Here is a 14954-nt window from a genome sequence, read left to right on the forward strand (position 1 = left end):
CAGCAGGTATTATGGTCTAGTTTCACATAACAGGCTTGTAAAAAAAAAAGTTATCCCTATAGGTGTGGGAGATAAGTTAGCAAATTGGACAGAAGAGTGGCTGGATGGAAGAAAGCAGAGGGTTGTTAAAGATGGAGTTCAGTCAAACTGGATTAATGTCCTAATTTGAATCATAAGTATAATTTGGATGGGAATAGTGTTAACACTGTTATGAAAGAAAGGGATCTTGGTGTAATGGTTGATCAGTCTCTAAAGCCATTCAAGCAGTATGCTGTTGCTAGTGGTAGCGCAAAGACGAATTTAGGTTGTATCTACAGAAATATTGAATACAAGTCTAAAGAGGTTATACTTTCATTGTACAGGTCACTGGTTAGGCCACATTTTGAATATTGTGTTCAGTTACGGGCTCCTTACTTTAAGAAAGACATTGAATTGTTGGAAAGGGTTCAGAGAAGGGTTACTAGAATGATGCCTGGGATGGACGGGTTGTCATATGAGGAAAGGCTGAAATCTCTCAAATTGTTTTCTCTTGAAAAAAAGAAGAGTTAGGGGGGATCAGATTGAAGTGTTTAAGATTCTAAAGGGAATTGATAGTGTTGATGCATCATTTATTTTATATATTTAAATAGTGAGAATAGTAGGACTAGGGGACACAAATATAAATTTTGGCAAGGTAGGAGTCATCTTCAGCTGAGACAATTTCATTTTTCTAACAGGGTGATTGACCTTTGGAATGGGTTGCCTTCAGATATTGTGGAGGCAGTAAATTTAAGTGAGTTTAAGAAAAAACTTGATAAGTATATAAATGATAAAGCCTGGCTATTATTTTGTAAATTATTTTAATTTAGTTTAGAGGATGGAACAGCCGAGATGGACCAATACGTCCTATGTTGCCCCAAAACATTGTTATGTTATATAGCTTGTATCATAGTCTATATTGTTGATATAACTTATGTTAGCATCTAGTTTGATGAAATATAGTTCAGGCTATGATCTAGTTTGACGATATTGTTTAGGTTACTGTGTAGTTAGTTGACATAGCTCGTGTTACAGTTTTGTTTGTCGATATAGCTCACATTACCTCTAGTTTGTTGATGTAGTTCAGGCTACAGTCTAGTTTGTTGTTATAGCTCACATTACTGTCCAATTTGTTGTTATAGCTCATATTACTGTCCAGTTTGTTGAAAAAGTTCATGTTACTGTCCATTTTGTTTGTAGGTCTAGTTTGTTGATATAGTTCAGTCTACTTTCTAGTTTGTTGATATAGTTTGGGCTACCCTCTAGTTTGTTGATATAGTTTGGGCTACCCTCTAGTTTGTTGATATAGTTCGGGCTACCATCTAGTTTGTTGATATAGTTCGGGCTACCATCTAGTTTGTTGATGTAGTTCGGGCTACCCTCTAGTTTGTTGATGTAGTTCCGGCTACCCTCTAGTTTGTTGATGTAGTTCAGGCTACCCTCTAGTTTGTTGATGTAGTTCGGGCTACCCTCTAGTTTGTTGATGTAGTTCAGGCTACCCTCTAGTTTGTTGATGTAGTTCGAGCTACCCTCTAGTTTGTTGATGTAGTTCGAGCTACTCTCTAGTATGTTGATGTAGTTTTGTTGATATAGTTCAGTCTACAGTCTTGGTTGTTGATATACTTCAGTCTACAGTCTAGGTTGTTGATATAGTTCAGTCTACGGTCTAGATTGTTGATATAGTTCAGCCTACAGTCTAGGTTGTTGATATAGTTCAGTCTATGGTCTAGGTTGTTGATATAGTTCAGTCTATGGTCTAGGTTGTTGATATACTTCATTCTACGGTCTAGGTTGTTGATACATTTCAGTCCACGGTCTCGATTGTTGATATAGTTCAGTCTACGGTCTAGGTTGTTGATACATTTCAGTCTACGGTCTAGGTTGTTGATATAGTCCACTCTACGGTCTAGGTTGTTGATATAGTTCACTCTACGGTCTAGGTTGTTGATACATCTCAGTCTACGGTCTTGATTGTTGATGCATTTCAGTCCACGGTCTAGATTGTTGATACATTTCAGTCCACGGTCTCGATTGTTGATGCATTCAGTCCATGGTCTCGATTGTTGATGCATTTCAGTACACGGTCTTGATTGTTGATATATTTCAGATCACCATTTAGTTTGTCACTCGATTGTACCATGTTATTCATGTATTGTTGCATGTTTTCACACAATTGTACCATGTTCTTCATTTATTGTTGCAAATTATTGCATGATTTTAATGTGATCCTCAAATTTTGTATTTTTGTATATGATTAGTGTGGTATTTTTATATATTTACTATATCTAAACATTACTCTGGTTTATTTTTGTAATTAAGTTTTTGAAGTTACATTATGTGCTTGGAACATTTTTTCATTCTTTTGTGGGTACATTTTTCCTGATTAAGTTTCTTTTTTTCTTAGACTCCTATCTTCACACAGTTCATGGTAACTTGTCAGCTTCCCCAATATTTTCCCAATCCACATAAATTTTATCCTGAGAGATGGATGGGTGCATTGAGGAAACAGATTCATCCTTTTATTATGCTACCATTTGGATATGGGTTTCGAATGTGTGCAGGTAGAAGGCTGGCAGAGATGGAGATGTACACTACACTTGCAAAGGCTAGTTCATGACTAAACTTATTTAACTGTAAAATCTTTCACTCATTAAGACTAATAGGTAATTTCTAATGGCTTTAACTGTAAGACCTTATAAGTGATGTTTAAAAATTACAAATACATAGGGCACATCAGTTGTGTTTAAAAGTTATAGCAACATATTGAGTGATTGTAGCAGAGTGAGAAATGCATCATGATTATAAACTGGTTTGGGATTCAGAATCCCATATGTTGCTGTGATAGAAGATGGCACTTGGATAGTGAAAGTATTGCTTTAAGTTTTTTATCTGTAGTTTAATTCCCTGAACACGGGCTCTATCAATTTGACCGGCCATGTGACCTCTTTGTACTTGACTAGTCTTTATAGACTTAATACTCCTAACTTTCAGTATAGTGTGTATATTTTCACAGAATTTTGCGGTCTTCCAATTAACATTACAATTAACATCCATGGGAATGGAGCTTGTACTTTGAGTGAAATTGAAGATTATCTGTTCAGAACACAAAATTATAGAATACATCATTTGATAGATGAAAACCTTGGCTTTCTATTGGTTATAGGTAATGTATAATTAAACGTAAGAGAAACCTATTAACAAATCCTGAAAGAGATATTATGACAGGTGGGTGTAGCAGAAGGGGTCTGATTCTCTATTTGATAGCTCTGTAACCAAACAAAATTGAAGGCTATAAAAATTATGGTTTGTCTGAGCAATGATGATCTTATAGTGAATAATTTGTTTAATTTCGTACTTTTTGGAGGGGTGGTGGATAAAAAAAAGGAAGAGAAGATGCCTAGAGAAAATGCATCACATGTGTCACACTAGGGGAAATTCAGGATTTTTAAAAATATGGATTATTAGCTAAAATTTATGCTATACTAATTGGTAAAACATAAACAAAAAGTAGTTTAATAAAATTTTGAATATAAGACACTAAAACCTTGTGCCATGTGCATTAAAGGATACCCGCAGTAATAGGGTTAATACTTTGGTTGTAGTATTGATTTTGTATTATTAATGGAGAATTATTCATGATGTTTTGTTGGTATGCTGTCAAACTTCCCTATTAAACACCTTAAACAAACTTGGCAAGTAGCCTTAGCTCCAGATGTAATGGTTCTTTCTTTCTTTTTTTTCACTAGATTGTATACAACTTTCGTCTGGAGCACAGTGGAGAAGACGTTGACCTGATTTGTGCCTTCGTTATTGTACCCTCTAAACCTGTAGCATTAATTTTACGGGATCGCTAATGCATGTGTTACTCAAATCCTGTGCTGATTGTACAAAACATTTGTTTTATTGTTCCTCAATGAACCTTGTTGTACAAAAATGTTTTAATTTTTGTTTGTCAAAATCTTGTTGTTATAGGGTACTTAGTGTGATGGCTAACACTTCAGAAAAATAAGTTTATTGGTTGTATTATGGATACTACATATTAGCCATTGTGAATATATGGACACTTTACTATGAACTGCTCCTTAAGGGGCCTTAAAAATTAAGAAATAGTTATTTTATGTTGTGTTCATTTCTTATGTATATGTATTTTAAATCCCTATAGTACAAAATGAGAAAGTTAGCTATGTATTTTTATCTTGGTAAACATTTATATAGAGATAAATCTTATTTGTACTATTCTAACTCTGACATAGTTATATACATGTACAGTTTTATATTTTTTGATAATGAGAGCTAGAATGTGCAATGTTGTGGTCAAACAGTCTTGTTCTTTACCTTTTATTACTTTTCTGTTTTAAAAAAAATTGACAAGAAATTTTGCATGAGGCATTGTGATTTATCTTCAAGTTCTAACTCTTGAATTATTTCTCACATAAACACACATAATACTTTCACATATTCAGATACTCAGTTTGGTTCAGTTAAAGTTCAATTCTTCAGATATTTTAAAATACACACAATCAGTTTGACGTATCTTTATATTCATTTTTATCTTCTTTTTAAACTTTAATCTTAATCCTACCACACATGACCAGGAGCTAGAGATAGTCATACTGAATTGTCTAAGTTAACTTACTCATCTAGTTTAGTTTGTGGATCACTTTAGTTTTCAGACTAGACATAACTAATGTTGAGTTTTGAAGCCACTACTTTCCACCCCTTTAAGTTGGTCCATTATTACTATTGATTGTAAGAAGTAAACTCCATGCTGATCAGCTATGATCTGAAGGTCAAGTTGATCTATTACCACTGGTCACAAGAATTACTCTTTATGCTGGTCAGCCATGATCTGAAGGTCCCGTTTATCCATTATTACTACTGGGAACTCTCTATGCTGGTCAGCTATGATCTGGAAGTCAAGTTTATTCATTATTACTAATGATCCCAAGAAATATACTTTATGCTGGTCAGTTATGATCTGAAGGTCAAGGTCAAGTTTATCCATTATTACTACTGGTCCTAAGAACTAAACTTTCCATGTTGGTCAGCTGTGATCTGAAGGTCAAGTTTATCCATTATTACTACTGGTCCTATGAACTAAACTTTATGTTGGTCAGCTATGATCTGAAGGTCAAGTTTATCCATTATTACTACTGGTCCCAAGAACTAAACTATATGCTGGTCAGCTGTGATCTAAGTGTCAAGTTTGCCCATTATTACTGCTGGTCACAAGAATTAAACTATAAAGTTCATCTGAGGGCTGTGACACCTATAGGGAATCCTAATCTTAAACATAGAATATATGCTATTCCAAAACTTCATATCCTTCCATAAATCAGTTAAATTACTCTAGAGAAAAGCTTAATGAGAGACAGATCAATCATAATTTGGGTAAATTTAGACCAGACTGTCAATCAGGCATTGTTGTATAGGTCAAACTTACCCAATATCTAGCTTGATTTAAGTTTATATAAGATTTCACTATACAGGTTAAAAGGTTCTAGTCTGGTAATTAATCCAGCTAATAGCAAGATTTAACTATACAGGTTTAAAACAGCCACATTGAAATATAAGGTTTAATATTTAATCTAACTGATAGTAAAATTTCTCTATATAGTCTGGAACTAAAGGTTTAGAAAAGCTAATCCAACTACCATTAAAAATTTCTTTCCTATCTTAAACACTTTATTTAGGAGAATTTTATAATGAATTTACAAATTATACATCTTACATTTAATCTACACTAAATAGTAAAAAGTATGACAATCTATGTAAGAAAACCTCAGAACAAGGAGGAATCTGCCCAAACATACTCTGATATTCTCCTAAGCAAAGTGTGTTTAATCTATGTAAGAAAACCTCAGAATGAGGAGGAATCTGCCCCAAACATACAGTGACTTCTGGAAATATCATTATTTGAACCTTAACCAATCGCTTTTCTGGATTATTAAGTAGATACTGTCACATGAAAGTCATATTTTTGATAATTATATCAGACATGACGTCTACACTTTGGTTACAGAAAATATATGAAAAAAATAAAACTCAATCTATATAAACCTGAATTACTGTGACAGACCTATTATATACACCAAATGAATATTATTTAAATGAATGGCAAAATTAAGAAATATCATACTTTATTTTAGCAACCACTGAAAAATGTTACCAAAATCTATATAAAGATTTACCAAAAATACAATATTCATTTTGTGTGAGATTTATATCTTAACAATGAAGCCAAATTTCCAAAAAATTATGATAAGAAAAGGTATTTATTACAGATGGAGAACTTTGTTAAAGAAAATCCATTTCTGGAAATATTGTGAGGAACGAAAAGGTATTTATTACAGATGGAGAACTTTGTTAAAGAAATGGATTGTTTGAGATAGTTTGTATCGGTATATGTGTAGGAAACAAAACATGCTATTCTCTCATATTCTGATAACTGTCAAATAGTTGGTGAAACAAAACATGTTATTTCTTCTCTTACTTTGATAGTGTGCAATTTCAGTCAATATTAAGATGTACATGTTTGTGACATACAATATACTCCTTGTTCAAGTGACTGTTATCCTTAGTTTGTGACATGCAACTTATTCTTCCAGATAGTGTTTGAAACACAGTTATTGAGTGGCATACAACATACTCCTTGTTCAAGTGACTACTGTTCTTCTTAGTGTATGAAGGCAACTAATTTTTTGCTGAAAACTCTAGTGTTAAAGTTCATACATTTATAAACCAAGTTTATACCTTTGTTAAACTACTCTTTCAACTAATGTGTATCAAACATTCCTTACTCCAGTTATTGGATATTTGTTTCTTACTTAGATAATTTTTATAGCCATAGTTTTAGCAAATGTGGAAACAATTTTTTTTTCCTGCCATTGTTTTAGTTTATTTGTGACACATGCATGACCCATTCTTTTCTCCAGCTACTACTTTAAGTAATTTGTGACACATAACCCATTCATTTCATCGTTTATTACATAAATAATGTGTGAAATCCACAATTCTTTCTCCAGCTGTTTTCTAATCAATCTATAAAACTTAACTCCTTTCTATAGCCATTTGATTTTACTGATGTGTCATGCAAATGCTTCATAAAAATGTGTGAAACATTAATTTTTTTTGTGTGATAGTTGGCACTTTATACTCTTCAAGTAAAATACAATCAATAGTGAATCCATTTTTCTCAGAACATGTGTTAACTAATTGTTGATGTACAAGAAGTCATGTTTGAAGTAATATGTGACACTTCACACATTAGTTTGTCATACCACACTTCCCATACATTCACTTGATGCTCATTCCTTACTGTGCATGAATTTTCAATGAAAGTATGACACTACAGTTGTATTTTATTTTAGTAACAAATTATCAGTTAAGTTCATAGACTTTAGAAAGTGTAATTTAAATAACGTTTGGAAGTGTTTGCTGTTATACAATTTGAGGACAACATATTTTGCAAATTGTTCTGTAGCTAAAATTTTGATTGAACTTTTATTGCATCATTTGTGTTTAAACCTAGGGGTGAATTGAAAATTGTTTTGATTGTGTTTAAAGAACGATTTTCTTCAGTGCCTTGTGAAACCAAAATCTTTAAATCTTAGTTAAAGTGTGTTTCAGTGCTTGCTGTTTGTTTTTCTTTTGAGATAGTGTTATGAGTTGAAGTAATTGCTTTTATTGCCAGAGTGTTGTTAGTCTTCTTATTTTACTATCCAGTCATGTGCTGAGTTCCTATGTGAAGTGTTTGGTAATGGATGATATAAAATTGATGAAGTGGACAGATTTTTATTATAATGACAGCTGAACTTACAGCCATTGTGTTCACTATAATATGTTACCTAATCATTTTTGAAAGATTTAAAATGAATTTTCTTCAGGTTTTTATTAAGTAGCTCAATTTCACATTTGCTCACTGTTCCTAACAAAGTAACTATTACAAAAGTCAACTTTAATTTACTGGTACATTCATAATTACCGTATTTGGATATGATATGATCTCAGGTTTAGAAGCATGTTTTAAAAATAGGAATAATGCAATATGTGTATTGGTTTGAATGGCCTTATAACATGTGGGCACACAAGATGTATCATGGGAAACCAACCTAAATGTTTAACCATTACATTCCAAAGAACAAAATAAAGGTTTGTATGATACAAATATTACTGTTTTGAAAATTTCAATCCTTGTGTTGTTAATCACGTACCTCATTTGAAGCAATCATCATAACAAAAGATTCAACTGCTGTAAGATTAATCATCTTTGTTTTATTAGTTACTGTTTCATGAATTTTCATATACATAGTGTGGTATGAAGTCAGTGCATGTGAACATTATGATCATTTCTTACATACACAGTGTGCTATGAAGTCAGTACATGTGAACATTTTGATCATTTCTTATATACACAGTGTGGTATGAAGTCAGTACATGTGAACATTTTGATCATTTCTTATATACACAGTGTGGTATGAAGTCAGTACATGTGAACATTATGATCATTTCTTATATACACAGTGTGGTATGAAGTCAGTACATGTGAACATTTTGATCATTTCTTATATACACAGTGTGGTATGAAGTCAGTGCATGTGAACATTATGATCATTTCTTATATACACAGTGTGGTATGAAGTCAGTGCATGTTAAGAGTTTGATCATTTCTTATATATACAATGTGGTATGAAGTCAGTACATGTGAACATTTTGATCATTTATTATATACACAGTGTGGTATGAAGTCAGTACATGTGAACATTATGATAATTTCTTATATACACAGTGTGGTATGAAGTCAGTACATGTTAAGAGTTTGATCATTTCTTATATACATAGTGTGGTATGAAGTCAGTGCATGTTAAGAGTTTGATCATTTCTTATATACATAGTGTGGTATGAAGTCAGTGCATGTTAAGAGTTTGATCATTTCTTATATACATAGTGTGGTATGAAGTCAGTGCATGTTAAGAGTTTGATCATTTTGGTACATGTGAACAGTTTGATCATTTCTTGTATACAAGGTGTGGTATGAAATCAGTACATTATTGTTACTGTGTTTGCTTCAACAAAATATGAAAGTAATTTATACCATCTCTGTATATTTCTAGATGAAGTTTTATTGGGAAGTTTCAAATGTACAAGTTTAGAAAACAGCATACTTTGTATTGAATCAGTTCAAATGTCCACATTAAATTTCATATTAACTAATTATTATTTGTTGATGAGCATTAGAAGTCACCAAAAACATTTCCAATTTTATTAGTTGAAAGAAAAACACTTTTGTAAAACATCTTTGAAAATAAACATTATAGAATTTATATCTCATTTTTGAAAAAGAAATTCTAGTAATAAAATGCAAAGTTATCCACTGAGAAATATTTTCATGTCATTTAATAGGTTCCATCACAAATATTTATTGAACAATTTCATGTTTATTAAAGATTATTTATTATGGCACCTTGTTTTGTTGTGGAAAGGTTGGTCTGTAATGGTAAAGCTACTAACTGTTTGTACTACATTTAATTAAATAATACATAATGTTAAGCCTACAGTCGTTTGTTCAACAGGCGTGATTAACAGATCAAAAAGTACCAAGACTACATGCTCTTTAAAACTATGGCTGCAAGGCTGAAAAAAAAATTGTTCATTTAAGGCATTATGGGATATGTTCGAAATTATCTCTTGGATTAAAGCATTTTGGGGTATTAAGAGACCATGCATAGGTAAGCATTAAATCCCAGAGAAGGTAGGTCATTGAATAACTTCCTAATTATTTAATCCCATCAGGAGGCTTGTGCCCATGAATTTAAACCCCCCCCCCCCCCCCGGAAAATTATCTCTATCTGAAATAATTTCTGTGGACGCCCATGGGCACATGAACACCTGTATAGTTGAAGATATATTTACTGGGATACGTGGTTCAATGCTATGCTCTAACTTTATTAAATCAGACTCATGAACACCTGTATAGTTGAAGATATATTTACTGGGATACGTGGTTCAATGCTATGTTCTAACTTTATTAAATCAGACTCACGAACACCTGTATAGTTGAAGATATATTTACTGGGATACGTGGTTCAATCCTATGTTCTAACTTTATTAAATCAGACACATGAACACCTGTATAGTTGAAGATATATTTACTGGGATACGTGGTTCAATGCTATGTTCTAACTCCATTAAATCAGACTCACAAACACCTGTATAGTTGAAGATATATTTATTGGGATACGTGGTTCAATACTATGTTGTAACTTTATTAAATCAGACACATGAACACCTGTATAGTTGAAGATATATTTATTGGGATACGTGGTTCAATGCTATGTTCTAACTCCATTAAATCAGACACACGAACACCTGTATAGTTGAAGATATATTTACTGGGATACGTGGTTCAATGCTATGTTCTAACTTTATAAAACCAGACACATGAACACCTGTATAGTTGAAGATATATTTACTGGGATATATAAATTAATTTATTTATGTGTTATAGCTTAATATAACAAGATCAATGGGCATCTTTAGAACTGAATACTTCTGTAGCAGAGGATGTGATTTGTTACTTTGTTCTGATCACCTGAAAATGGCACTGCTGTTCATAGCGAGTTTCTTATTCAAAGCAAGTCAATATTTTATAGAAATAACTTATTAACTGAGTTATGTAATCTTTTAAAATATATGAAAGTCTCGCTCCGCAAGTTCAAATGGAAAACATTGTTAAAGTTGTAACAAAATATACAAAGTTTAAATCAAGTCTAAACGTCTTGCCTGAACGTTCGTTGTGGAGGAGAACCTGCCGTTCAAGTGCAAGGGGGCAAGCACGAGGTGGCACCTACATGATGACAAAAGAGACAGCTATATATTGTTTGTTTGTTTTTGGAATTTCGCGCAAAGCTACACGAGGGTTATCTGCGCTAGCCGTCCCTAATTAAGCAGTGTAAGACTAGAGTCTAGTCATCACCATCCACCGCCAACTCTTGGGCTACTCTTTTACCAACGAATAGTGGGATTGACCGTCACATTATAACGCCCCCACGGCTGAAAGGGCGAGCATGTTTGGTGGGATGCGGATTCGAACCCGCGAGCCTCAGATTGTGAGTCGAGCGCCTTATCCACCTGGCCATGCCGGGCCTACAGCTATATATTAACGAATTATCTTTTCTTCAAATAACGTGGGTAATGGCCATTTAGTGAACCAGGTCCTGGATACAGCTAGATTTAAGAAAATTAGATTTTTACGAAATTCACTTCGGCGACTTTCTACATTCCACTGAACTGTGATTTTGAAACATTTAATTGTTAACTAAGGGGCAGCTAACATATGGTAAACTCTATACCACATCTCCTTGGATGAAATTGCTCTAATATTGTTTTAGATCTATGGTATAACCGTTTCTACAAAACCTGCGAGAAAGGTATATAGCTGCGTTTCCAGAACATTCTGAAAATATCAGAAACATTCTAGAGCACCATCCCAAGAAAAAATAAAAACAGATAAATCAAGTGTTTACTCGTTTTATAGATATCTAATTTCGCTAAACTGTAGATTCAAAGAATTACAAACATTAAATACAAAACCTTGAAGGAAATAACTATTAGACAATGGTACAAAGAGTATGGAAACTTAATAAACGTACAAAATTTAATTATATGCAGCACGTATCCATGTTATTAAAAGTGTAAGCAACACACCTTTCGCTTCTTGTTCATAAACATTTTAAGGAACAGGAAAGAAACCTTATCACTTACTGAAATTTGTGTATTTTAAAAATGACTCCTGTAGCCTACGTTGAGATGTATTAATCTATATAAAAAAATATTTAGAAAACTGATTTCGATACCTGTGGTTGGCAGATCACAGATAGCCCATTGTGTAGCTTTGTGCTTAACTTCAGCAAAATACTTAAATATTTTTCTCACTTTTTATGTTATGTCAGGCAAGTCGACTATTCTTATCCTAGTCACTCCTAATAATTTTCATCCTGTCATCGCTGACTAAATTTAAAATCAACCTTTTCTTCTACGAAATTAACACAGTTTAAGATTTTACAGGTTGTTTCAAGTTCCTGTTCAAAGACACCAGATGTCCCTCCTCTTACTGGACTCTTTATGTTGGTTCACGTTCCAATTCAGAATACAACAGATGTCCCTCCCGTTATTGAACTTTATGTTGGTTCAAGTTCCACTTTAGAAGACAACAGATGTCCCTACTTTTACTGGACTTTTTTATGTTTGGTTCAAGTTCTACTTCAGAAGACAACAAATGTCTATGTCTATGGCAGTTATTTTGGTGTAAAGTTAATAGTTTAAAGAAAACTATTAATTACCAAGGGTGTTCGAAGATTAGTAATCCTCCTTCACCCTGCTCGAGATTAGAAGTTCGTTGAGAGGTTATCGTTCTAATGGGCCAAGTGGGCGAGAGAAAAATAATGTTACGTCTCTGGTCGTTACTTAATTTTCCGTAAAAATTCTTTCCGAAGAAATATTAGCGATACAAGTCCTTTCTTAAATAAAACTGGTTTATTATTTCTGAATACAACTTTGCAATACACTTAATTTCCACAGTCGCGCTATAACAAACGCTTTAATTCACAACGAACGTCTCACGTGGTCGACTCAACAATACGTCTCTCTCTGTCCGCAGTTCAATTACACATTGTTGCTGTCACGTCTTGACCGTCTTATATGTACAAGAATACCGAAATCTAGTAAACGCTCGAGCATTCACGAACCTTCGAGAATATGACGTGTTACTAGCGTCACGTGACCCCCGCTGTCGTAACATTAATGATAATAATAAATAAATAAATAATGATAATAATAAATAAATAAATAATGATAATAATAAATAAATAAATAATGATAATAATAAATAAATAAATAATGATAATAATAAATAAATAAATAATGATAATAATAAATAAAAACAGTAAAATAAAATAAAAATAAATACTAAAGTAAAAAATAAAGTAATATTGAATGCATATATATATACACACACATATACGTATATACACGCTGATAAAGATGAGGCAAGTGGGCGGAAGTGAAGGCGAAGGCGTGGCAGAGGCAGGTTGTTCGTGTAGAAGAAACAAGTCGACAGCGATTGTTGACAATGTATTGAAACAAACTGAAGTAAACGGTCCTGGCGGGGATCAATGGGCCCAAGTGCCATGGTTGGGATGTATAGATCCAATGCCTAAGAGTTTGGGGGGGGGGGGGGAGTGCCCCAAGAAAACCCACTTTCACTAGTCGGGACCGAAAGAAAACCCGGCCTAGTGCCCAAGTGAAGAGCTATTGAAGATCTGAAAATGAGGTAGTTATACATAAAATGTAGATACTTCTCTTCTTACTTTTACAGATCATGGCGGTGTGTTAGTAATGTTGTGTATCATGTTGTATGGGGGATAGATATTTCCACCATGGTTTGGGGGTAGCTGCAATTTGGTGAAATTCGGCTGTGAGTGAATTTCGATAGGTGGCTCTTTTGGAATATTTAGTGGCAAACTTAGATATGCGTTCATGTACTGTATGTATTGAAGTGTGTTTTTCTACATAGCATGCTGGTTGTGTAGTGAGAGAGGCGATGGGCAAGACGTATTACTCTGTTTTTGAAGTATGATACGTTGGTTGTGATTCATGTTACATCTTACCATTGAACCATAGTCTATTAAAGGTCTGATAAATGTCTTGTAAATGTACGTTATTATCTGTGGTCTGCATCAATGAGTGTGGTGACTTATTTTGTGAAGGTAAGCTATTCTTGTTTTAATTTTTTTACTGATTTCCTTGAAATGTGTATGCCATGTTAGTTTAGGGTTGATAGTTATGCATAGGAATTTTGCAGATTTAGAGAAAGAGATGGGGTATTAATAATGCTTGGAGACGGCTTGAATGGGTAGTGAAGAAAAACTTTAATATAAGTTTAACATAACAGCAAATGTACAACGTTTCGACAAGGTTTTGTCATCATTAGATGGGGCTATTGTAAAGGCTTGGTTTAGCTAGTCTGACACGCTTTAGTCTTTTGTTTAGCTTACGGAAGAGTATGATTGCTTGAGTTTTAGTGGGATGAAGTATTATTCTCCATTTGTTGCATCACTGTGTGATTTTGTCGAGGGATTTTTGAATTTTCTTTGCCGCTAGTGGGGGTCCCAGGAGGTGCTCCATAACGCTAAAGTCATCAGCGTATTGTGAGGCGTGCGTGAGGGGCGTGATTGGCTGTGGTAGATCGTTAATGAAGAGTGTATACAGCAAAGGGCTTAAGACAGACCCCTGCGGTACACCTGCGTTAAATGTGAAGGGTTGTGAAAGTGACGTGTTAATTTTAATTTTCGCGATTCTATTATCTAGGAAGTTAGACATCCATTTAGTGAATGTGATTGGTGTTTTGTGCTTCATTAGTTTGTATTTCAGTCCGTTGTACCAGACCGTGTCAAAAGCGTTTTGTACGTCCAGGAAGGTGGCAATAGTGGCTTGTAATTTATTGAATTCAGTAAATGTGTTTTCTATTAATCGTACGAGGTGGTCTGCAGTCTGTCTGTTTTTGCGTCCTGCATTTTGAATGTGTGACAGTGTGTTTTTGTTTTCTAGCATCTGTAGTAATCTTGTTGTTATAATTTTCTATAAAAGTTTGCCTGTCCAGTTGATTAAGCTGATGGGTCTGAAGTCACTTGGATTTTTAGATTGTGTACCTTTTTTTTTTTTGAATAACTGTGATGACGACTGATTTCCATATATTATGGAGATAACTAGAAAAAAAGGGATAGATTATATAAATTTGTCAGACGTATAATGGTTGGAGACGGCTTAAATGGGTAATGAAGAAAAACTTTAATATAAGTTTAATATAACAGCAAATGTACAACGTTTCGACAAGGTTTTGTCATCATCAGGTACAAGAAGTTTACACTGACACAGAT

At 33.6% G+C, this 14954-nt stretch overlaps 1 protein-coding gene across 1 annotated transcript in view; it reads left to right on the forward strand.

Annotated features, from left to right (window-relative positions):
* The window catches only part of LOC106473002 (cytochrome P450 302a1, mitochondrial-like), a 39665-nt gene extending 33952 nt beyond the window's left edge, over positions 1 to 5713 (forward strand). The window contains exons 9-10 of the mRNA XM_022401507.1: positions 2423 to 2623; positions 3765 to 5713. Coding sequence (XP_022257215.1) covers positions 2423 to 2623; positions 3765 to 3872 — 309 coding nt within the window. The 3' untranslated portion in view covers positions 3873 to 5713. The remainder of the gene's footprint in view (positions 1 to 2422; positions 2624 to 3764) is intronic.
* Positions 5714 to 14954: the final 9241 nt, after the last annotated feature.

The sequence above is a fragment of the Limulus polyphemus genome, unplaced genomic scaffold (assembly GCF_000517525.1).
Source record: "Limulus polyphemus unplaced genomic scaffold, Limulus_polyphemus-2.1.2 Scaffold5801, whole genome shotgun sequence".
NCBI lineage: Eukaryota > Metazoa > Arthropoda > Merostomata > Xiphosura > Limulidae > Limulus > Limulus polyphemus.